This window comes from Rhipicephalus microplus, unplaced genomic scaffold (genome assembly GCF_043290135.1).
Source record: "Rhipicephalus microplus isolate Deutch F79 unplaced genomic scaffold, USDA_Rmic scaffold_14, whole genome shotgun sequence".
In the NCBI taxonomy this organism is placed as follows: Eukaryota; Metazoa; Arthropoda; class Arachnida; order Ixodida; family Ixodidae; genus Rhipicephalus; species Rhipicephalus microplus.
In genome coordinates this window covers 16,764,073-16,787,500 of record NW_027464587.1, presented here as the reverse complement: position 1 = coordinate 16,787,500, position 23,428 = coordinate 16,764,073, and the positions used below count along the sequence as shown (strand labels likewise).

The 23,428-nt window shown below is 46.7% G+C and overlaps 1 protein-coding gene across 8 annotated transcripts in view; it reads left to right on the top strand.

The window, feature by feature from the left end:
* LOC119180874 (transcription factor RFX3) overlaps nt 1–23,428 on the top strand; it is a 327,700-nt gene that overhangs the window by 129,784 nt on the left and 174,488 nt on the right. For all 8 annotated transcript variants that reach the window (XM_037432010.2, XM_075882891.1, XM_075882892.1 and 5 more), the window contains 2 exons: nt 1,415–1,596; nt 18,809–18,928. In XM_037432010.2, coding sequence (XP_037287907.1) covers nt 1,415–1,596; nt 18,809–18,928 — 302 coding nt within the window. The remainder of the gene's footprint in view (nt 1–1,414; nt 1,597–18,808; nt 18,929–23,428) is intronic.

The window sequence follows — 23,428 nt, the reverse complement described above, 5'->3', positions numbered from 1 at the left end:
TGTATTCTTGCAAATTTGTTTATCACAATATTTTTTCTTGATGTTTGCATACATTGTTTATTGTAATGTTTCCCACCTGCCTGGTCTTCAGTCACCACAGAATTTTCTACATAAATAAAAATAAAATGATTTAATTGTACTGACACTGTTGTATTAACCCACTGGCTTTGCTAGTCACTTGTATAGTGGAGCAGTTTATGCATTTCAATTAACAATTCGTTTGTTTCTTTGTTTTGTGTTTTTTGTCTTGATTATTGCATATTGTGCAAGAAAGTGGCCAAGAACAACAGCTGTGCTTGATTGCTTGAGCAGACCTGTGGCCCCATTTTTGGGGCACTTACAAAAAGAAGGCCACGGGTCTTTTGGCCAAACATGTACCACATATATCTGGTATAACTGTACCTTTGTACATGTGAACACTACCTTTCACGTAAGTAAACATTTACGGGATTCAGGTCACACACAAAAGATCACAATTAAGCTTGATCTGTTTTAGCATGCTTCTTATGTTCATCTAATTTATAAAACTTAAATGCTTTGCTCCACCGTTACTGTTTTGAATATGACGAGGATGGTGCACTGTGTTGCAATTTGCTTGGCAGGCGAGATTTATTTCATTGTTTGTAATAATATTAGAAATAGGACCACTGTTTGAGACGGGCATTGGCAGAATTTTTTATGGGGGGGGGGGGGGGGTGTCTCCACGGTATGATGTGGGAGCTGAACAGGCATATGTGGTCGAATGTCATTTTGGGTTCTGTGTGCCATGGTTTAAAAAAATCTGGAGGGAAGACGGGCGAGGGCACAGGCCTGGTATGCTATCTCCAGCTATGTCACTGCTTGGGGCTATGGGGTTTTTATTTTCTGAAGATAAATTTTTTTGCATCTTTACTTCCAAATAAGTTTGACACTATTGCATCAGAGCAAAACATGTGAAGCAGGCCACGGTAGCAAAACAATGTTCACCGTTCACAGGCAAAGCCCCTGGCAATATGCAAGGTGCTGGGAACACAGCGAGGCAACCTGTCCTTATACGGCTGGTCGCAAGGGGCAAGGAGCCTTGATTTGGCACTTTTACTGGGGGTGCGAAACACTGTTTTTGTGCGAGCTCTGCAAAAAGGAAACAGCTGAGAGGTATCCTTATAACCTATTTTGGATTGTGCATTGTTGTGACCTAGCCACATTACACTTGAATGCGCTCTTGGCTGAATTGGGAAATCACGATTTTTCATTATAATTTTTCAACACTTAAATACACTAGTAGCTGTATACTCAACATTTTGGTAAAATAATGAACTTGGCAACAGCTCAAAGGCACCCTAAGCTACAGATAATGTGCTTGCATGGCATAAAATTTTACTGAGGTGCCTGCGTAAAACATTGCGCTGTGAGCCAAAACTAGTGGTGTGTGCAGGTGCAGTGGTTGATCGACAACTACGAGACTGCGGAGGGGGTGTCGTTGCCGCGGAGCACATTGTACAACCACTACCTGCGGCACTGCGGGGAACACAAGCTGGAACCCGTCAATGCCGCTTCCTTTGGAAAGCTCATCCGTTCTGTTTTCCTTGGCTTGCGCACACGACGACTTGGCACTCGGTGAGAGGCCTTCTTCTTCTCGTGAGGCGCACAGCTCCTCCACCAGTCTATACATCATTCGTTTACTCATTGCACCTACCAAACGACAGCGTTAAGAAGAGATGCGATTCGGGAAAATAAGTTGCCTTCATCTGTAGCCTAGGGGTATAAAATTTCATATGTATAATCTGATGATTTCAATTGTGTAATCAGTTTTACAGTAAGTTGCGCAGTTTTTGTTTTGTGCCATGAAAATGTGTAAAGTATAGCTCGTTATGGACAAACATTTTATGCCACTAAACTTTTATGGTTCTAAGCCATTGAACCCTCATATTTATCCACATTAACTGCGGCATACATATAACTATCACCAAAGTGTATATAAAACATTGCGATCGTCAAGGAAAATTATAATGTGACAATTCTTAGAATCCTCAGCCCACACTAATTGCTTACTTTTGGCTTGTGATAATATCAAGTTTTAAAAAAAATGTTAAGAAATGTGGGTGAAATTTCATTTCAAGCAGGCTATCAGAATTATCAAAATCATGTCTAACCTCATGAAATTGCCCAAAAATGGATCTTGAGAAAAACGCGTTTTAAGGGCATAAGTGAAGGCTCATTTATGTGGACAAGGTATGCTTTTTAAGATGATTCCTTCCATCATGAGAGCTTGGCAATCACGGTTATTTTGAGCATGTAGCTTTTCAGCACATAAGGAAGTACCTGACACATGTTTATCAATTGTTAACTGTAAATGTTGTGATGCTGATGGTTTCGAAATCGTGCCTTCAAAGTACATAATATGTGCCATCACTCCGACCGTGACACACATCTACAATATTGTTCTATCTTGTGGTACTCTTTCAAAAAGCCTCCAGGCTATAGTGTTGCATAAGGGCGGGGATAGAAACACTCTAACTATAGACCAATATCAGTCTTACCAATTTTTCCAAAACCATTAGAAAAGTTAATTCGTGGTCACACTACATTCTTTATAACTAAGCATAGATTAATGACAAATATGCAGTTTGGATTTACGAAAAGTCAGTCTACTGAAACTGCCCTTCTAACACAAAAGAAAATCATATTAGAATCGTTAGAACATCAGCTATGTAGATTGGGAATATTTGTAGACTACTCGAGTGCACCTGAGTGCATGAACCATACCACACTTGAAGAAGAATGAAACTACTATGGCTTTCAGAGAATCTTCCTGAAATTAGTAAAATCATACCTTCAGCGTCGCATGAAAAAAGTGGTTATCAGTATATGCGCGTCCACCGTGAAACCACTTATTGCAAGAGTACCACAAGGAAGAATCTGAGGCCGTTGCACTTTTAGTGAGCATTAATCATCATATAAAATTTATTATGCATGCGGAGGACACTACAATTCTTGTAACTGCAAAGGATTTCATGATTGAATTTAACAAAGTGCTATCAAAATTATCGTGTTGGAGCACAGCAAACTCATTGAAAATCAACCTCATCGAAATAAAATGCATAGTTTTGAAATGCCCTCCAACTTTCCGGAATTGTCTGGGAGACTCCCAAAGTGTGACCTAATCTGTTTGTACGAATGCTACCTCGAATTTCCTGAAAAGTAACTGCCGCAGCAGTGTAATTTCTGAATTTCGCGTATGTCAGCCTTTCCAGCTGCGACAGTTGCGGTGCTGCAGTAAAGCAATTTCACAGTACTCCTATACTAGTTCATGGTAACCACACCATAGAGTACCACTAAGTGTATTCTAGGCACTGTAGTACCGCACATCTGGGTGAAGACCAGTGGCCAGGAGACCCGCGGTCGCCTTCTCTTAGTGCGGCGATGATCACCACCATACCAAACGAAGGTGACCACAGCTTTTGCATCTGTCTGCCTTTGTGGGGTGCGCTAGGCCTACGCCGCTTCCCTAGGCATCAGTTGTGTTTGTTAGGTGGTTTTGGCAGTTGTGTGTATTCCCAAGTTTAGTTGGAAGATCGTTGGCAGTTGGCAGAAGTAAAAAATATGCTACTGCTGTGCTATTGCAGTTGATTGGTGGTCTGTAACTTTGTGCCTGTTGATGTCGGGTGACGCAGAGGAAAACCCGGGACCAGATACTAAGGAAATACTGGAGCAAATCCTAAGAAATCAAAAGGAAGCCAGTGACGTGACTATAACAATTAAGGCATATATTGCTCTAAATGCTAATACCGACAAACTTGCACAATCTTTTGCACTAATTCAAGAAATAAATGTACGGATTGAATACTTAGAGTCCGTTGTGCAGTGGCAGGCAGAAAAGCTTGTTGAATATGAAAACCAAAGTCGAAGAAATAACCTCGTAGTTTTCGGCATTCCTGAGCAAAAGTTTGAAATTGAGGCGGACTTAATGGCGTCTGTTGTGGAAAACGTGTTTCACAAAATACTCAGTCAAGACCACAATAATAGAGAGAATTCATCGAATCGGCAGAGAATAATCGGGAAAAATTAGGCCGGCCATAATGAAATTTTATGATTTCAAAGAGAAGGAACGCGTAATAACGAACTGTGGAAAACTGAAAGGCAGTTTGATGTGAGTAGCGATTATGCCCAAGAAACCGTACATGTATGGAAGAAACTGTGGGATAGTGTGGCAGCAGATAGGGCTCAGGGGAAAAAAACAATGCTGGTTCACGATAAACTTAATGTAGATGGAAGGTTTTATGGCTGGGACCATAAAATGCAAAAACCTTTCCCTTTGCAGAACAAACAGGGAAAGGTGATCGAGATAACCCATTAGAGGCATCAAATGAATCTAACGCCCCCTACAGTCCTCTAGGTGTAACGCCGTCATCATCATAGCTAACTGTCATACTGTTAAATGCTCCTACCATCGCAAACAAAGTGACTGATCTAAAGTGTCTCATATTGTCACGGGGTCGTGACGTGGCCGAAGACAGGAGACTTCGTGTTGGGATTTAACTGTTTATTTGAACGAACCTGTGCCTGGTAAACGGAAAGTCCAATTACAGCAGTAGTCTTGCACAGATAGCAGTCTCGGACTGATAGCGGCGAACGGAGCGTCGGCCTTCGATCAACAACTGACAAGCGGCGAAGCGCGTCGGCATTTATACCCTTGCCGTCGAATGTTCTAGCGTTATCGCTGGCGGTGGAGTAGGTTCCAGAACAATCTGTACCGTTCGCACAGTGGGCGTGATCTTATCGAAATGATCTACTACAGTCCGGAACTTTCTTGAAAACTGCAGGCGCCGTTTGCGCTGAGAATCATGTGGTGTTTTGGGACGATAACAAAAACTTGGGAAATGGAACGTGGCATTGCCCCCTCTGAAAAAAAGGCATCGTCCCGATGCTTTAACTAAAGATGAAGATACAATAATAATGCAAGAAAGTACAATGAATAAATTACGATGAAACAATAATACAAAAAACACTGTTTCAGTTTGTTAACGCGCATGAAACGGCTTGAGGCGCGCGACATGCACGACTTCAGGTCGCGATCGGCGTCGTTGAGAGTTCGTGATGCCGTCGGGGACAACCTCGTAATCAAGTGGGCCGAGACGTCGAACCACCCTGTACGGTTCGAAGTAGCGTCGCAGAAGCTTTTTCACTTAGTCCACGTCGGCGTATCGGCGTCCACATCCAAACACGTTCACCGGGCTGGTATTCCACAAAACGTCGTCGAAGGTTGTAACGGTGGTTGTCTGTCGTCTGTTGATTCTTGATACGGAGACGCGCAAGTTGTCGGGCTTCTTCGGCACAATGAAGGTACTCGCTCACATCGAGGCTTTCTTCGTCGGTGACGTTGGGTAACATGGCATCGAGTGTCGTTGCTGGGCTCCTTCCGTAGACCAATTTGTATGAAGATATCTGCGTCGTCTCCTGCACCGCCGTGTTGTATGCGAAGGTCACATACGGAAGAATGCCGTCCCACGTCTTGTGTTCGACATCGACGTATCCACTTGTTTCCGAAAGCCGACGTCGGGAACGGCCCCAGTAGGTCCATACCAATCTGCTGGAAAGGTCGGCAAGGTGGATCAATTGGCTGCAGAAGTCCCGCTGGCCTTGTCGGCGGTGTCTTGAGTCGCTGACAGTCCCGGCATGTCCTCACATAACGAGTGACTTCGGTGATAAGACGTGGCCAGTAGTACCTTTCTTGTATCCTCGCGAGCGTGCGAGAAACACCGAGGTGCCCTGCCGTCAGATCGTCGTGCAGGGCCTGCAGGAGTTCTGGTCGCAGAGCTGAAGGCACCAGAAGAAGGTACTTAGCTCGAAGCGGTGAAAAGTTTTTCTTTTGTAGAAGACCGTTTCGTAGAAAGAACGACGCAAGTGCGCGCTTGAATACCTTCGGGACTTCGGCGGTCCTGACTTCGAGGTATTCTATTAGGGCCTTATGTTCCGGGTCGGCCCGCTGTCGTTCAGCGAAGTCGTCGGTAGTTATCGTTCCCAAGAAGTAGGCGTCATCCGGGTCGTCGTGTAGCAGTTGGTCGACAGACGCACGAGAGAGACAGTCGGCGTCGGAGTGTTTTTTGCCGGACTTGTAAATGACAGTAATGTCATATTCTTGAAGTCTCAGGCTCCATCGTGCGAGGCGACCTGAAGGGCCCTTCAAGGTGGCTAGCCAACACAAGGCGTGGTGGTCGCTCACAATTTTGAATGGCCTGCCGTAGAGGTAGGGGCGAAATTTTGACGTAGCCCAGATGATGGCGAGGCACTCCTTTTCTGTTGTGGAATAATTTGCTTCTGCTTTGGATAGCGATCGGCTGGCATAACTAATAACCCTTTCATGTCCGTCTGCACAAGAACGGCGCCAAGACCTACGCTGCTTGCGTCAGTATGTATTTCTGTCTCGGCGAATTCGTCGAAATGGGCATGTAACGGAGGTGTCTGAAGGCGATGTTTAGGCTCCTGGAAAGTGTGTTCCTGTGGCGTTTCCTACTTGAACTCCACGTCGGCCTTGGTAAGGTTAGTGAGAGGATCGGCGATGCGGGCGAAGTTTTTTACGAACCGCCTATAATAGGCGCACAGGCCCAGAAATCGTCGCACGGCCTTCTTGTCAGTGGGTGGCGGGAAGTCGGCGAAGGCGGCTGTTTTCCGTGGATCGGGACGAACTCCAGTCTTGCTGATAACGTGCCCCAGAAACAAGAGCTCCTCATACGCAAATCTGCACTTTTCGGGCTTCAGTGTGAGTCCGGACGTCTTGATGGCTTGAAGTACAGCTTCAAGGCGTCGAAGATGCTCGTCGAAACTCGAGGAAAACACGACGACATCGTCCAAGTACACAAGGCAATCCTGCCAGTACTGTATCCATAACGCGTTGAAAAGTTTCAGGCGCTGAGCAAAAGCCGAAGGGCATCACCTTAAACTCGAAGAGGCCGTCCGGTGTTATAAACGCCGTCTTCTCTCGGTCTCTTTCGTGGACTCGATTTGCCAATAGCCAGTCTTGAGGTCCATCGACGAAAAGTACTTGGCGTTATGGAGCCGATCAAGTGCGTCGTCTATTCGTGGGAGAGGATACACGTCCTTTCTTGTGATTTTGTTCAGGCGGCGATAATCGACGCAGAAACGTAGGATCCCATCCTTTTTCTTCACTAACACCACGGGGGATGCCCATGGACTCTTGGATGGCTGGATAGTGTCATCCCGCAGCATTTCATCAACTTGTCTCTTCATGGCCTCACGTTCTCCCGTCGAAACCCTGTACGGGCTCTGACGGAGTGGTCTGGCATTTTCTTCGGTTATGATGCGATGTTTCGTGATTGGGGTCTGCTGAATTTTCGATGACAACAAAAAGCAATCTTCGTATTGCAGGAGCAGGGCCTTGAGCTGTTCTTGCTTATCGTTCGGAAGTCTGGGATTGACGTCGAAAGCTATGGGAGGGGCTTGGTTCCTCTGAGCAGGTTCCGCAGAATCGGCGAGGGCGAAAGCACTGGTGGCTTCGACAATTTCTTCGATGTATGCGACCGTTGTTCCTTTGTTCACATGTTTGTACTCATTGCTGAAATTCGTGAGCATAACCGTTGCTTTGCCTCCCGCAGCTCTGCAATTCCTCTTGTGACGCAAATATTTCGAGTGACCAACAGATGCTGACTGCCTTCAACGACGCCTTCCAAGTCAGGTGATTTAGGAGCGCCGACTAAAATAATGACGCTTGAGCGAGGCGAAATGGTGACTTGTTCTTCCAGCACATTCAAGGCATGGTGTCTTGACCGCGTGCGCGGCGGTAGTGCTTCTTCTGTGGATAACGTTATCGACTTTGTTTTTAGGTTGATGGCAGCACCATGGAGGCATAAGAAGTCCATGCCAAGGATGACATCTCTCGAGCAACGCTGTAGGACCACGAAGTCTGTAGGATAAATACGGCCGTTAGTGGTGACTCTCGCTGTGCAGATTCCTGCAGGCGTTACGAGATGACCTCTGGCTGTGCGGATTTCAGGGCCTTTCCAAGCTGTCTTAACTTTCTTTAACTTCGCGGCGAACGACCCACTGATGATAGAATAGTCGGCTCCAGTATCGACGAGAGTGGTCACACTGTGGCCGTCGATAAGAACGTCGAGGTCGCTAGTTCGCCGTCTCGCATTACAGTTGGGGCGTGGCGTTGGGTCACGGCTGCGTCGGCTTGTTCCGCTGCTTCCATGTTGCGTCGTCAGGCCACCTTCGGTAAGTGAGCTTTCGCCGTCAGGGCTTTGCCTGGTTGGGGTTGTGTTCGGAAAGCTCCGTCGCGGCGTCGTCGTCGTCAGAGGATCTTCGGTAGTTCGTCGCACAGCAACTGCACCTCCACCGGTTGCTGCCCTTAGTTTCCCGGATACGGGCTAGGAGACCGGCCCCGCGTTAAGCCGGAGTACTGCCGGGGGTGCGGTGACATGCGGCGGCTGGGCGACGACGAACGGGAAGGACTTCGTGGTGTCCATTGAGTTCCTGTCAGGTAGTCGGCGATGTCACGTGGCCGTTCCCCTGGCTGCGGACGTGGTGCATCGACGGCGAAGCCACGCAGTGCCATCTGTCGGTACTGGCAACGGCGGTAAGTGTGCCCGGCCTCGCCGCAGTGGTAGCACAGTGGGCGGTGGTGAGGGGTGCGCCAAACGTCGGTTTTCCTCGGCGCACTGCACTGGCCCGCTGGCGAACGGTAGGTCGTCGGTGGGGGTGGTTGTGGCGGTGGTGTCTGGCGACGGAAGTGCGATGGGCGGCGTTTTGGCGTGCGCGTGGAGGAGGGGCGTGGCGGCGTGCAGCAGCAGCATAGCTCATGACTTGCAGCTGCGGCTCTTGAAGCTGAGGAACGCCCAGCGACTGCTGAATCTCCTGGCGTACGACGTCCGCGATGGATTCCACGTGAGGCTGCGCTGAAGGAAGTAATTTTCGCAGCTCCTCTTGCACGATTGCTCGGATCGTCTCACGCAAGTCAGTGGTTACGAGCGTTTGCATGTCGGCGTAGCTTGTCGACGAGAAGCTACGGTTATATTGCCGCGTGCGCATCTCGAGCGTCTTCTCTATCGTAGATGCTTCTGAAATGAATTCGGCGACCGTCTTAGGCGGGTTTCTGATCAGCCCGGCGAAGAGTTCCTGCTTTACTCCTCGCATAAGTAGATGCACCTTCTTCTCCTCGGACATGTCGGAGTCAGCGTGGCGGAAGAGTTTAATCATATCTTCCGTGAATATCGCCACGTTTTCATTTGGCATCTGCATGCGGGTTTCGAGGAGAGCTGCGGCCTTCTCCTTGCGCACCACACTTGCGAAAGTGGTGAGGAACCTGGCGCAAAAGGCGTCCCACGTTGTGAGGCTTCGCTCATGATTCTCGAACCAGGTCCGAGCAGCATCTTCCGAGGCGAAATACACATGCCCTAGCTTCTCTTTGTCTGTCCAGTCATTGAAGGCGGCCACACGGTCGTATGTTTCTAGCCAGGTTTCCGGGTCTTCAAACGATGACCCATGAAAGGTTGGTGGTTCCCTGGGTTGATGAATGACGATCGCGGGCTGGGACGCTCCGGTTGTCTTAGTCGCTGCAGTAGAGGTCATGGCCTTGGCTTTCCGCGCCTTGTCTTGTAGAAGCCCGTACTCCGGTGGGAGACCTTGCTGTCGGCGGCTTGTTCGCTGCTCTTGGTTGGCGTCGGTGTCTTCTCCGCGACGTGGGCTGGGTTCACGGCTTGACGGGGGCGTCCGGTACATGAACGAAGCAGCACTTCCACCAGATGTCACGGGGTCGTGACGTGGTCGAAGACAGGAGACTTTGTGTTGGGATTTAACTGTTTATTTGGGCGAACCTGTGCCCAGTAAACGGAAAGTCCGATAACAGCAGCAGTCTTGGACTGATAGCGGCGAACGGAGCGTCGGCCTTCGATCAATTACTGACAAGCGGCGAAGCGCGTCGGAATTTATACCCTTGCCGTCGAATGTTCTAGCGTTATCGCTGGCGGTGGCGTAGGTTCCAGAACAATCTGTACCGTTCGCACAGTGGGCGTGATCTTATCGAAATGATCTACTACAGTCCGTAACCTTCTCGAAAACTGCAGGCGCGGTTTGTGCTGAGAATCGTGTGGTGTTTTTGGACGATAACAAAAACTTGGGAAATGGAACGTGGCAATATTATCACGCTCTGTTCATGTAGTAATCATAACAGAAACGTGGCTCAGCAGCACCATATCAAACGACTGCATTGTTCCGGTGGGATACACTATGTTCAGGTGGGATCGAGACTCCTGAGGGGGCAGCGTTGCGATTGTCGTGAAACCTTCAATTCGTGCAGCACTAATTGATTACACCTTACAGGAGTCCGTATGGTGTAAGATAACTTACGGAAACCTGGTATACCTAATTGGAGCCGTTTATAGACCCCCCGCTACATCGCCTGAATTCTTAGATGACCCTAAATATTTTTTTGTGTAACAACATAAACAATAGCACGCAGTTGATAATGGCTGGTGATTTTAACCTTCCTCATATTTACTAGGAAACCTTGACGCCTGGTGATATCGAAACTGCAAGCTGAGATAAGTTATTAAAGATATTGTTTTCACACAACCTTACGCAAATCTTGAAGGAAGCCTTTAGAATAACTACTGAGACCAAGTCAATGCTCGACCTTGTGTTCTTATCAAGCCAGTTGGAAGACTACATGGTGTCAGCAGAAGAGGGCATATCTGACCACCGGCTAGTTGTTACTAATATTACCACAAAGAAAACTGCTCGCTCAAAGTCTGTATTCCGTGTAAAAATTAAAATTTTTGTGGAAGCTGATGACACTTCTATTTTAGATTTCTTAGAAGTTGCCTTTGATGAATTTCAGTCCGCCTCAAAATATTAATCCAATGAGACAATATGGAATTGATTTAAGACAATCGTGGACACCTGTGTATATAGATTTATCCCATCTCGTCTTAAAAAGGTAAAACAACGCTGCGCATGGATAACCAGGAATATAATTCACATGCAAAGAAAAATTAAAAGGCTACGGAAAAAAGGCAGGAACGCTACCAAACTATCTCAAGCTCGTAAATCCCTAAAAGAAGCCTTGTCCAAATCAAAGAGTAAGTTTTTCCAACATACCCTCGCTGAATTCATTAAAAGTGTGCCTCAAAAGTTCTGGCTTTACATGAGCGGCAGAAAAAAAGATTGAACAGATCACTGCCAAATCGAGAACTGCGATGCAAAAGATTGAGATAGCAGACGAGTTCAACAGGTTTTTCGAGTCGGTGTTCACGATGTCGTCAGATGTGCGCGGTGATAGCAACATGCATTCTTCATGCGCATGTCCGATCGAACCCTTGTTATTTGATCAAAAAGCTGTACTTCTCGGTTTCTAAATCTAGATGCAAAAAAGACTAGCGGCCTGGACAAAATACCAGCTGCCTCTCTGAAAAGATATGCAGAATGGGTATCGTTCTTTCTTGTTATTATCTTAGAAAAATCTTTAGAAACTCACTCTCTTCCACAGGATTGGATCTGTGCAATTATCATACCTTTGTTTAAAGCCGGCAACCGAATGGTTATTAGCAACTATCATCCTGTGTCACTTACGTCGATTTGCTGCAAGGTTATAGAGCATATTAAAGCAAAGCATATCATGGTTCACTTGGAGGTCAATCAATTACTTAATGACTGTCAGCATGGATTTAGAAGCGGCAAGTCCACAGTGACACAGTCGATTCAAACGATTCATGATTTTAGTTTGGCTATAGACGAATGCAAACAGGTTGATGTAATTTGCATTGATTTTGCTAAAGCCTTTGATGTTGTCAACCACACTAAGCTGCTTTTTAAACTGAGAAAAATGGGATTCAGTGATGAAATTATAAATTGGATTGGTGCATACTTGAGTAACTGCAAGCAAGCGGTGAGGATTGATGGTTCTCTTTCAGCTACGCTAGATGTGTTTTCAGGTGTGCCTCAAGGGTTCGTTCTTGGCCCGCTGTTGTTTTTATTGTAGATCAACAATATAAGTACTATTGTAAAGCCCCCTATTAAGATGAAACTTTATGCTGATGATTGTTTGATTTATATGCCTGTAAGCTGTACTGATAATCAGCTTAAGTTGAACAAGTGTCTTGAATATTTGGAATTGCGTTGTCGCGAATGGGATATGCAAATTAACCACAAAAAAAAAAAAACAACTTATGTGCACATTACCAATAAAAAAATGTTCTCAAATTTCAATACAGCATCGGGAGCAACACCCTCTGTGAAACAACATATTTTAAATACTTAGGGGTGACAATTACAAACAACTTAACTTGGCACCGTCATATTGAATCAGTTTGTTCTGAGTCATTCAAAAAACTTTGTTATCCTCAAGCGAAGTTGCATAAAACACCAAAACACGTTAAGCTGCTTGCATACCAAACATATATTAGACCTAGATTGGAGTATGCCTTCGTGGTTTGGAGCCCTCAACAAAAACACTTAGTTACCAAATTAGAACGTATTCAGGGGTGTGCAGTATGGTATGTGTGCTCTGGATATAGAAGGCGGGATTCAGTAACTGACATGCTCAATTCATGCAATTTAGAGCCACTGGAAATCGGAAAACAAAAAAAAAGCTTAAAACGTTATATCGCGTAATGCAAGGGATATTAAAATTACCTAAAGACGAGTACATACGCCTTCCCGGAAAACGTAGCGCTAGATTGAATCATGATGCCTCCATTAAACCTTTCAACGCTCGCACTGACATGGTTCGGTGGTCATTTTTTTTCTGGATACCATAGAACAATGGAATCGTTTACCCCATCATGTTGTTAATAGTACCGATTGTACTGTTTTCAATGCTGGTCAAGTAAGGATCGAGTCAACTACATGATGGCAGGAACAAGACTGCCCTCAGAGTTTATTTTTAAATGTGTGATAGCAGTGTTATCGTGATAAGGCAGGCAGCACAAAGAGCGCATGCCTGATACATCCTCTGAGGGGTAAGGAATGAGTTCAGGTTATTTGATTAAAGGCCGCATCGTAACGAAGCCGCTGCAGTGGCTTAGTGGTGCGACCCGATCTTCTTGGGACCAGTGTCAGCCTGGGAGGAGATTGCCCGTGGTGTGGTGTAGCTGGTACTAGAACACCACCGGCGGACGCCACCTGAGGGTGCGGTCTAGGCTGGCGCGGTGTAGCATCAACGGAGCTACTCGATGCAGGTGCCCCACATTCAGCGGACCTAGTCTCGGAGGGACCACAATCATCATCACTCACGTCTGCTGTCCACGATTCACGAGTCTGAAGGAGATGCCGTCTGTTACGTCTAAACACCCGACCATCTTCCGTTTCTACACCGTAGGACCTCGGGGACGTTCTTCTCATCACAATACCTTTCGGAGACCATGTTGAGTCCCTAAGCCGTACGATCGCCCCTCTACCCAAGGGTGATAAGGGCTTTCCGCCGTCACTCTGATGATGCTTTTTGACTGATGTTGACTGTACGCCGCCAAAGTCTGGTACGTTTGACCTCAGGTGCCTACCTTGAAGGAGTTCTTCAGGTGATCGGCCATCCACAAGCGGCGTAGAGCGGTAGGCCAACAAGCCTAACCAGAAGTCTTCGCGCGAATCTTCACTTTTCTTGAGGAGGCGTCTCACGATCTGTACTCTTTTCTCAGCCAGACCATTTGACTGTGGGAAGTGCGGACTTGATGTGACATGAGCGAAGTCATATTTTGTTGCGAATTCTGGGAACTAATAACTTGCAAACTGCAGCCCGTTGTCTGTACATACCTCCAGAGGCATGCCGTACCTAGCAAACATAGCACTCAGTGCTGCAATTGTTGTTCTTGCGGTAGTGTCATGGAGCTTCTGTACTTCTGGGAAGTTTGAAAACGCGTCGAACGCGACGACGTACGAACTTCCTTCAAACGAAACAATGTCCACGCCCACACGAATCCATGTGCATACTGGTACTGGGCGCATGAGAAATGGTTCTTTCGGTTGCTTATAAGAAAACTTGCAACAAGTAGGGCAGCTCTGAATCAGCAGTGTGATGTCATTGCTGAGCCCAGGCCAAAAAGCCAGATGTCGTGCTCTTTCTTTGCATTTCTGCAATCCTAGGTGCCCAGAATGAATACGTCCAAGAATTTCAAGTCGCATGCTTTTTGGTATGACCACTTTCGTTCCTTTTAGCAATACGCCCTTCACGACAGAAAGCTCTGACAAAAACGGCTTCAGTTCACCCTGCAGGTTCTCACCGCTTGACAAGCTGGAGATGACAGTGCTCAGGTAACCATCATTCGCAGTTTCTTGCTCCAGCTTCCGTCGCCTTGCATCTGTGACCAAATAGCCCAGAACTTGCACTGCGTGCACCTCCACGTCGCCCACGGCTCCAGGGCTGTCCTCAGAACTAGCTGGGCATGATCTTGACAGCATGTCGGCCAAGACGAGATGTTTGCCCGGTACGAACTGCAAACAGAAATCATATTTCAGAAGCCTTAGAAAAAATCTCTGAAGGCAGGGAGGCATGTCACAGATATCCTTCGCAGCAATAGATAAGAGCGGTTTATGGTCAGTCTCAATCAAAACTTTGTGCCCGTACACGAAGTGGTGAAACTTGTCACAGCCGAACGAAATGCTGAGCGTCTCCTTCTCAATCTGCGCATAGCACTGCTCAGCTTGCGTTAGAGCACGGGAAGCGTATGCCACTGGACGCCACTCATCACCATCGTAGCACTGCAAAAGTGCTGCACCCATGCCGTCTTTTAATGAATCGCATGTTATTTTGGACTGTCCTTGGGGATCAAAGATAGCGAGGACAGGTGTCATGGTTAGAGCCTGTGTGATACATTTTCACTCTCTTCTGTGGTTCTCAGTCCACTCAAATGCTGAGTGCGCTTTGATAAGCGCCCGGAGAAGCGCAGTTCGCTCAGAAAGGCGCGGCACATACTTGGCGAAGTAGTTGAGCACACCGAGCATGCGCTGAACATCATTTTTGTTCTTTGGCTCTGTCATTTCAAGCAGGCTTTTCACAAGTGTTGGGTCTGGCGAAATGCCTTCACGTTCGACGATCTCGCCAAGAAATTGAATTTCCGTAACACCAAACCTGCGTTTTCTAGCGTTGAACGTAAAAACAACTTTTTCGGCTGCTTTCAAGACAGCAATTAGTCTGCGATCATGCTCCTGTTTGTTTGCTCCCCACACCAAAATATCGTCTATGTACACGTGTACACCTGTAAAGCCCTCAAATACTTGACTCATTGTTCTTTGAAAAATTTCAGGCGCTGAAGAAATGCCGAAGGGCAATCGAAGGTAGCGGTACCTGCCGAAAGGAGTTGAGAAAGTGCAAATTTTGGACGTCTGTTCGTCAAGTGGGACCTGGTGAAAGCCGGAATATGCATCCAAGCAGCTGAATATTGTGGCGCCGGCCAATTCCCCTTCCATATCTTCACGCCTTGGGAGCTAGAAGTGCTCTCTTTTTATGTGCTCGTTGATTTTTCTGGGATCAATGCAAATTCTAATTCTGCCATCCTTTTTCGTTCTCTTTTACGATGATGCCCTCGCGCTCCAGCCTTCGTAGTTCATCTTGAAGAGGGCCGTGCAGGGACAAGGGAATACGCCGCGCTGGTTGAACGACAGGAACCGCTGTTGGTTGCAGGATCATGCTGTATGGTTGCTTCAAGCAGCCTAGTCCCTGGAAGAGGTGCTGGAAATTCGTCACGGCTTCGTAGTCTATTGAGTCGCTTACGGTAGTTACGGTGCGTTTAAAAAAGCCTAAGGCTTCACTCGCGTCCAGTCCTAGTATTGCCTGATTGCCATGCTTGACGACAAAGAACTGCACTGTGCTGCAAGCATTTCCTACTTTTATTTTCTGCAGCGTCGCTCTGTAGTGTGTTATGACGCCTCCGTTGTAGGCCCGTAGCACTGAGGTAGCAGCAGTCAAGGGTCCCGCAGTACGTATTTTCTGGTACGCCGAAAATGGTAACAGGCTGGCCTGTGACCCTGTGTCAACCTTGAAGGAGACTTTCTTGCCCGCGACCTCAGCTCCCACTATCCTGTCTCTGGCTTTTCTATTGCCAACGCCCACTTCCAGGACGTCGAAGTCATCATCGCAGTCGTTTTTTCTGACCTCAGTAATTTCGGACACCCATTGACAACACACGGCAAAATGATTGGGCAGGTGGCATATGTTGCATTTCTTGCCATACGCAGGACACTGCCTTGGTCTGTGTCGCCGATCGCACTTTGTGCAGCGGTACTGCTTGTTGCCATCTTGGGCGCTTCTGCTCGGAGTTGTTGCCATCTTGGGCGTTTTCATTGCTCGGAGAGGTTGCCAGTCAGCTGCAGGCGTGATGGTGCCTTGAGTACTTCCATCGATGGGGTTCCGCGGAGACCGAGATGAAGCTTTGTCCCGAAGTGACCACTTCTGACCCCACGTACTGTTTTCAATGCTGGTCAATTAAGGATCGAGGCAACTACACGATGGCAGGAACAAGACTGCCCTTAGAGTTTATTGTCAAATGTGTGATAGCAGTGCTATCGTTATAAGGCAGGCAGCGCAGAGAGCGCATGCCTGATACACCGATGTGCAATCTTCTGACAGAAAAATTGATGCTTGCTTTGGTCATGGTTGAATTGAACTAATGCCAATTTTGGTTTCTTGTGTTCATTGCTATTTGAGTGCCAGTTGTTTTGGTTTTCTGTTGTTACGTACTATTGTACTCCCTCCCTGTTATGACCCTCAAGCGAGGGTTGACAGTATTATTAAATTAAAAAAAAGTGTTCTTGGACTCTCACACAACTGAGTTCTGTGCTATGTGACTTTGTGGAAAGCTAGCAAGTATGGATTCTGATACCACGAGCGCCTGTGATGAAAGCGTTTACACAGTGACAAGGCCGACATATCGCTTCACAGAAGAGTCAGAAGTATGTTCGTTCAGTAAGATGGTAAGCTGGGCCAGTTGGTTGGGATCCATCGAGAACTTGTTTACAGCGCAACACTAGAAACATAGGACAGGAAAAGATCAGAAGAGAAAAGAAAAAAAATGACGCTGTCTTTTCTTTTCTTTTTTGCTCCTTCCCTGTCCTGTGTTTCTAGTATTGCGCTGTAATTAAGTATGTTCATGCTGCAGAAGGACAGGACGACATTTCTACCAAAGGAGCTGTGAAGACAGTGCAATCAGCGCAGAGTGACGCTGTCTTTTCTCTTGTGGTGTTTTTAGGCGTCTATAAGTTTCCCTCAGTATGACGAACCAACTAGCCCAGCAACAAGTACTTTTAAGGATTCCCTGGGGAGCACAACTTGCCGCTGACCATAAGTGATCACGCGGGACCATCGTTTTGGAAAATGCTTCCAAAGTGCAAGCGTGCCAAGCGGTGCAGATGCACCTGAACAACTGCCATTGTCGGGAAAATGGCTGCAGATGCCGAAAGCACAATGCATGGAGGCTCTAATACTCCTCATGGAATGCAGAAAAAAGCCGTACATTGCATTCTAAATGCCATCGAGTCCTGTAAGAAATTATAAGAACAGTATTAAAAAACAGCAGCACCCTAAAATATATTTACAATTTAACGTGGAAGCATAAAATAATCAGAACAAGAAGCTCTGAAATATGGCAAGTACATAGGTAGAGATCAAATTGTACTTACCAGGTGTTACATTATAGACTTCCATATCACTTAAACCTGAAAAACATAACTTTCTATGATATTGTGTAATATAATGAACATGCCTGTCTTTGCAAGCATTTATGTATAGTGCCCATGATGGGGTGTAATTTTTTGTATAAAAATTCCCACTTTTTTATGTACTATATATATTGAGCTTTGTAGTGTCACTGGAATGAAATGTTTTGTCTTTTGCATCCCCCAAGCTTATGTAGTACACAAACTGCTGCAATTTTTGGGAGTGTGATAATTACTTGCAGAGAAGAAAATTGTATTTGTGATGTGGGGGGTATGAGAATTATAAGAGTGCGAAGAGTGACTCTAGCCGGTGTTGTCCATGGAACATGCTGGCGTGTCCCAACATGGGGCACTGTGACATTGTTAAACTACGTTCCACGACGCTGAGGTGCTGTCGACACTTCGAGATCAAACCACAAAAGAAGTAATTGAGAAAAAAGGGGTGAACAATGTATCAGCGTACCGTCTATTACTCCACATGATAGCTAGTTAATTTTTTAGATAGCACAATATCTTAACATTTGTTGTCATCAAGAGTACGTGTGATCTGTATTTCAGTTTTTTTTTTATTGTGTTCAAGATGCAAATCGGCTAGCCGGTCCCCGCCCTCTTTTTGTCTTGTTTCTTGCTTTAATGAGCTCACGTGATTATGTGAGGGGAATATTAGTCCTTTTTTCTCTCGTGTGATTTCACTAAACCTTTGGTTGCAAGTGAGTGTTGTGGTTTGTCCGCTTTTTTCTTAGTATGTATTTCGTTGTTGCGCTGTGTTTGAATATGTTCAAGCACTTAAGGGCACAGCCACTGGGGAGATTTGCGACCAGTCCCTTTTCCCGCCCTGGAAGGCTGAGGTAGCACGTGCCCTTTTCCTCATTCCTGCCAGCGTCTTTTTATCTCCTCTTTTCTTTTTCTTCCGGTGATTGCCCTCGACTTTTTGCCTCCCAGCTACTTTTGTTGCTACGCGTTGTGTGCACTGGTTTGGCACTTCACTGTCTGCCAGTCACAGAAAAGGTGGCCAGGCTTCATTCAACATACTCGTTCAATGCACAAGGAAACGGTGCTTTTGTGTGATATTGTTCAGAGGGGTGCTTGCATGCCCTGATGCACAAGAATGATTTCGCTCAACAGCCGAGTGTGACGTCCCTGTGTTGTTGCATGTCTCTTGGTGCAGGGGCAACTCCAAGTACCACTACTACGGCATCCGGGTGAAGCCCAACTCGCCACTGAACCAGATCTCGGAGGAAGTGACCACCACTGCTCTGCGGCAGCAGTCGGCCACACAGGCCAAACGGTGAGCATCTCAAGCTTCTCGAATTGCAGCAACTTGCCAGGGCTTGGTAAATGCAAAGAATTCGGCCAGCTTCGCTTGGTGTACAGTGATGAAACAGTGAAGCTGATGACATGCAGTTGGGATGAATGAAGTGGATTGAGTGAAGTAGTGGGATTTGCCCACCTTCTGTGGGTGAATCTCAGGACGATCTACAACAGGGGCCAAGAACAGCTTCACTGTTAAAGACGTGAAACTACGCGTAGAAACAGTACAAGCTCAGAGCCGATTTGTTCTCAAGCACAAGGGCTACAGCAATCCACGGCCCTACATCAACAACCAAGGAAGTCAAGCTCTTGTACAAGCGTAAAGTCACCTCACTGACACACTTTTCAGGCTTGTTTTATGCAAGGCTTCCATGGACACTGCTGTCTTTTGCGTGGTCTTAAAGTTCCTTTCTTTCTCCTTTTTTCTGGCGTTGTCTGGTCAAGGGCCTCCCCCTGCAGAAGAATTGCAAGTGCTTATGCCACTTATGTGCATAATCATAAGAGCACAGGTATGTCACGTGTGTTACGTCTTCCATCATCTTGTGGTAGAGCGTACAAAGGGCAAACAAAACTGTGTGTCAATAACGATAGTTATAGCGCAAGACTAGAACGACGACAAAGAGACAAGAAGGACACAAGCGCTTGTGTCCTTTTTGTCTCGTTGTCGTCGTTCTGTTCTCGTGCTATAACTATCGTCATGTCATACCAACTAGCCCAAACTGCCACACTTCTATGTGTGTCAGTCTTCACCTAGAAGAGTAGGAGCAATCATGTCATGGGGCTTCACTTGCCAAAACATTGCTGGTAATGTGGTTGTCATCCCATTTCTGAGAAAACCACCATCGTTTTAAACATGCGAACCAACTCGCAAGAGCAGGAACAAGACTGGCATCAGCGAGTAGCCAGTTGCCCTTGCCAAACTGGATTGTGTGTAACTTTGACAAAGCTACCTTTATGTGTGTTTTTGTACTTGGTTCCACATTTTTTCAATGAAATATCAGCCGGGAGTCAGTGCAGTGTTGTTCATTTTCTATACTTGGTGACAACTTATCTTGTCAGCAGAGCAGAGGCTACTGAGGCAGGGCATCCGCAAGTATAGTACGGCAGCTTTTGGCCAATTTCGGTTTCGCTCGCTCGGGTGAGCTTTTACAAAACAAATACATGAAAGAACATTGCGATGGTTCTAGTGTTCTAGCACATTCTAGTGTTGTAGTACGAGTGTATATTTCTTGTAGAACTAAACAGCTGTTTCCCAGCTGCACACTCACCCACTACATGCGTTGGACCATACTTACCTTGGAAAACAAGCTTGCTGAAAAAGCAGTACTGTATAAGAAATACAAAGAAGAAACTATGTTCCTGCAAAGTGATCAATTAATTTAATTTACTTAAGACATCCCCCAACTGTTTGAGTCTCATGATAATTAGGGCATCATTTATTTCAGCAAGTCAAATGAGAAAATTTCCATCATCACTATTTTTTGGCATGGTAGCTGGCATGCGCTTCTCTTCTGTAGCTTGCTACAGTGCTGTAGTGTTGCACTGTAACTAAGTTCAAGACTAAAGTGTGCAGTACCAGTGATTCCACGCTTGTGCCAACCACACCGAATTCTGCCAAATCATATTTTTGAGTATCTATTACCAGCAATAGCGATGTCGGTGCGTGAAAACATCTGCAGCTTGCTTTCGAGGCCATAGTCACAACCACATACCTAGAACTATTCAGCATGTTAAAAGAACGGAACCCCAGGTGGTCGAAATTTCCGGAGCCTTCCACTACGGAATCTCTCATAATTGTAGGGTGGTTTTGGGACGTGAAACCCCACATATCGATCAATCATATTTAGTTAAATAAACAGCAGTCATGTGTGCGTCTCAAGTAATCCACGATGCTGTGCTCAGTGCCGACACAACTGTTGTGCAAGTCGGCTAAATGGCAAAACGCACTCTCTGCAGGGGCTCGTGATGTCTAGCCTAATCGGTAGCGTGTAACTAACTGACGAAGGCAATTCTTCGGCAGACGTCATTCGGTCCAGGAACGCTGCTCATGGCTCGCTTGAAGAGTCACACTGCACGTAATTAAAGCAATTTTCACCTATAACTGCATGTGTGCCACCAGAATATCTGTCGCGTCTATTTGTGAACATATCAATATAATTTTCTGTGCTTTGCGTCCTCAGAAAAACACGTTAGCAATTGGAACGCATTGACACTTTTCCTCTAATGTATGTTATTCATGGATATTCATCCAGAAGGGCTCTTTGGTAATTCGAAGCACATCTGTGTTTGTAGTCACTTGCTGTAAATGCTCCTAAAGGCCCCGCAGGGGCGCCTGCGCAAGTAGGCGTTTGGTGTGTAGCGACACCACGGACCCGAGCTAACGGGGGAGTTTCTACTCCCTCCCATGCCTAGCCGTGCGTGGCTTTGCCGTGCCCGGGGAAAAGGGGATCCTGGGAGTTGAGCTGACGCTGGGTGATTGGACCTTTAAGGCCCCCCAGCAGAGGCAACACACCCCTTTGGCCCCGGCTTTACGTAGACAGCACCCCTGGGCTGACCCACCCAGGAGAAATCGGCAGTCGCCTTTTCCTATCTCTCTCTCCCTACATCTTCGTCTTTCTTACTTTTTTAGCTTTCCTGTCTACTTCTCTCTTCTGTTTACTTCCAATTTTCCTGGCGGCAAGGGTTAACCCTGTGCAAATAGCCTACCTTGGTCTAGGCGCATTGGGTTATGGCAGTGTTGTACGGCTGACGTCTGCAAGCTTTCAGCACCTGCAAACTTGAAGCGTCCCCTTGTTGGGCTCCGTGGTGGGTGGCCACCAACGCTGCTGAACAAAAATAAGACCGGCATGCATGGAGCATTCTCTCAACTGTCTGATCGTACCGGCCTAAAGCGGGTACGCACCGACGTCATAAATTTCTTCAACCAGCCAATAGAAACTTTTCCCCACTACCACGTCATTCACTGTGAAAAAACCGGAAAGCAAGCCAGGACCGTATCTCCTTTCGTAGTTGCCAGGTGTCTTACTGAAACTCTCGGGGCTGGATACAAAGTAACGAAAATGGCTAGCGGAGATCCTCTCCTCGAAATTCGGGACAAAGCACAATTTGTAAAGCTAGACAGCCTCTCAACGTTTGGTGACGTACCGATCACCGTAACACTACACAGATCCATGAACATCACTCGCGGAGTGGTATCTGATGCAGACTTACTTGAACTCACCGAAACTGAACTTTTGGAAGGGTGGAAGAGCCAAAACGTCACTAATGTAGAGAGAATTATCATCAGAAGAGATAATAAGGAAATACCGACGAAACACTTAATACTCACGTTTGCATCCAGTAAACTAACAGATTCTATTCAAACAGGGTACACCAAGACATCTATCGGGCCGTATATACCAAACCCTCGTCGTTGCTTCCAATGCCAGAGGTATGGCCATGGCTCTAAAACCTGTCGTGGTCGCCAGACCTGTGCACAATGTGGAGTCCTAGGCCACGTGTCTGAGAACTGCAAACAACCGCCACACTGTGCAAACTGCGAAGGAAACCATGCCGCATATTCACGCTCCTGCACATATTGGAAAAAAGAAAAAGAAATAATTACATTAAAGGTAAAGGAGAACATAGCATTTAAGGAAGCACGGCGAAGAGTCGCTCCATTCTATGGACCTACATACGCTGATGCGGCGCGTCAGGGGGCACCGCCGCACCAGCCTTCGCCACTCCTTCGGCCCGCGCATACAGAGCCGACGGTTGTGGCACCTGCCCCCAAGGCGGCTGTAGCCCAGGCTACATTGCCTACTCCCAAACAGAGACCGGAGACTCCAGAGTCCTCGGGTCTCAAGGCCTCCCCTCACCAGGCGAGGCCCGTAATCCGAACTAACAGCCCGCATGTGCGGGCATCCAGTGGCTCCGAGGAGGCAATGGATACGTCGGTATCCCTGGTGCCGAAAGAGCGGCGAGGCTCCTTGGAGCGCGCCAAGAAAACAAAAAAGCAAATAACAGGGCCCGGTGACGGCCCTGTTAAGTGAACTCAAATTCCCCGTCTAAACAGCCACTCGCTTTTCGTACACACAGCACTATTTTACATTCACCATGAACACTCAAATTATACAATGGAACGTCAGCGGCCTTCTCAGGAACCTTGACGACATCCAAGAACTCTTACACGAACACCCACCAAAAGTGCTGTGTGTACAAGAAACACACCTTAATTCAAAACACACAAATTTTCTTCGTATATACGTTATTTTTCGAAAGGACCGTGATGATGCCATGACATCATCCGGAGGTGTTGCCATCATAGTAAATCAAGGAATTGCATGCACACACTTACAACTCCAAACATCCCTTGAGGCAGTGGCTGTTCGAACGGTTCTTTTTGATAAACTGATCACAATCTGCAGTATTTACATTCCTCCTAGCTATCAGCTGCAAAAACGTGATTTATACTCTTTAATTGATGAACTTCCGGAGC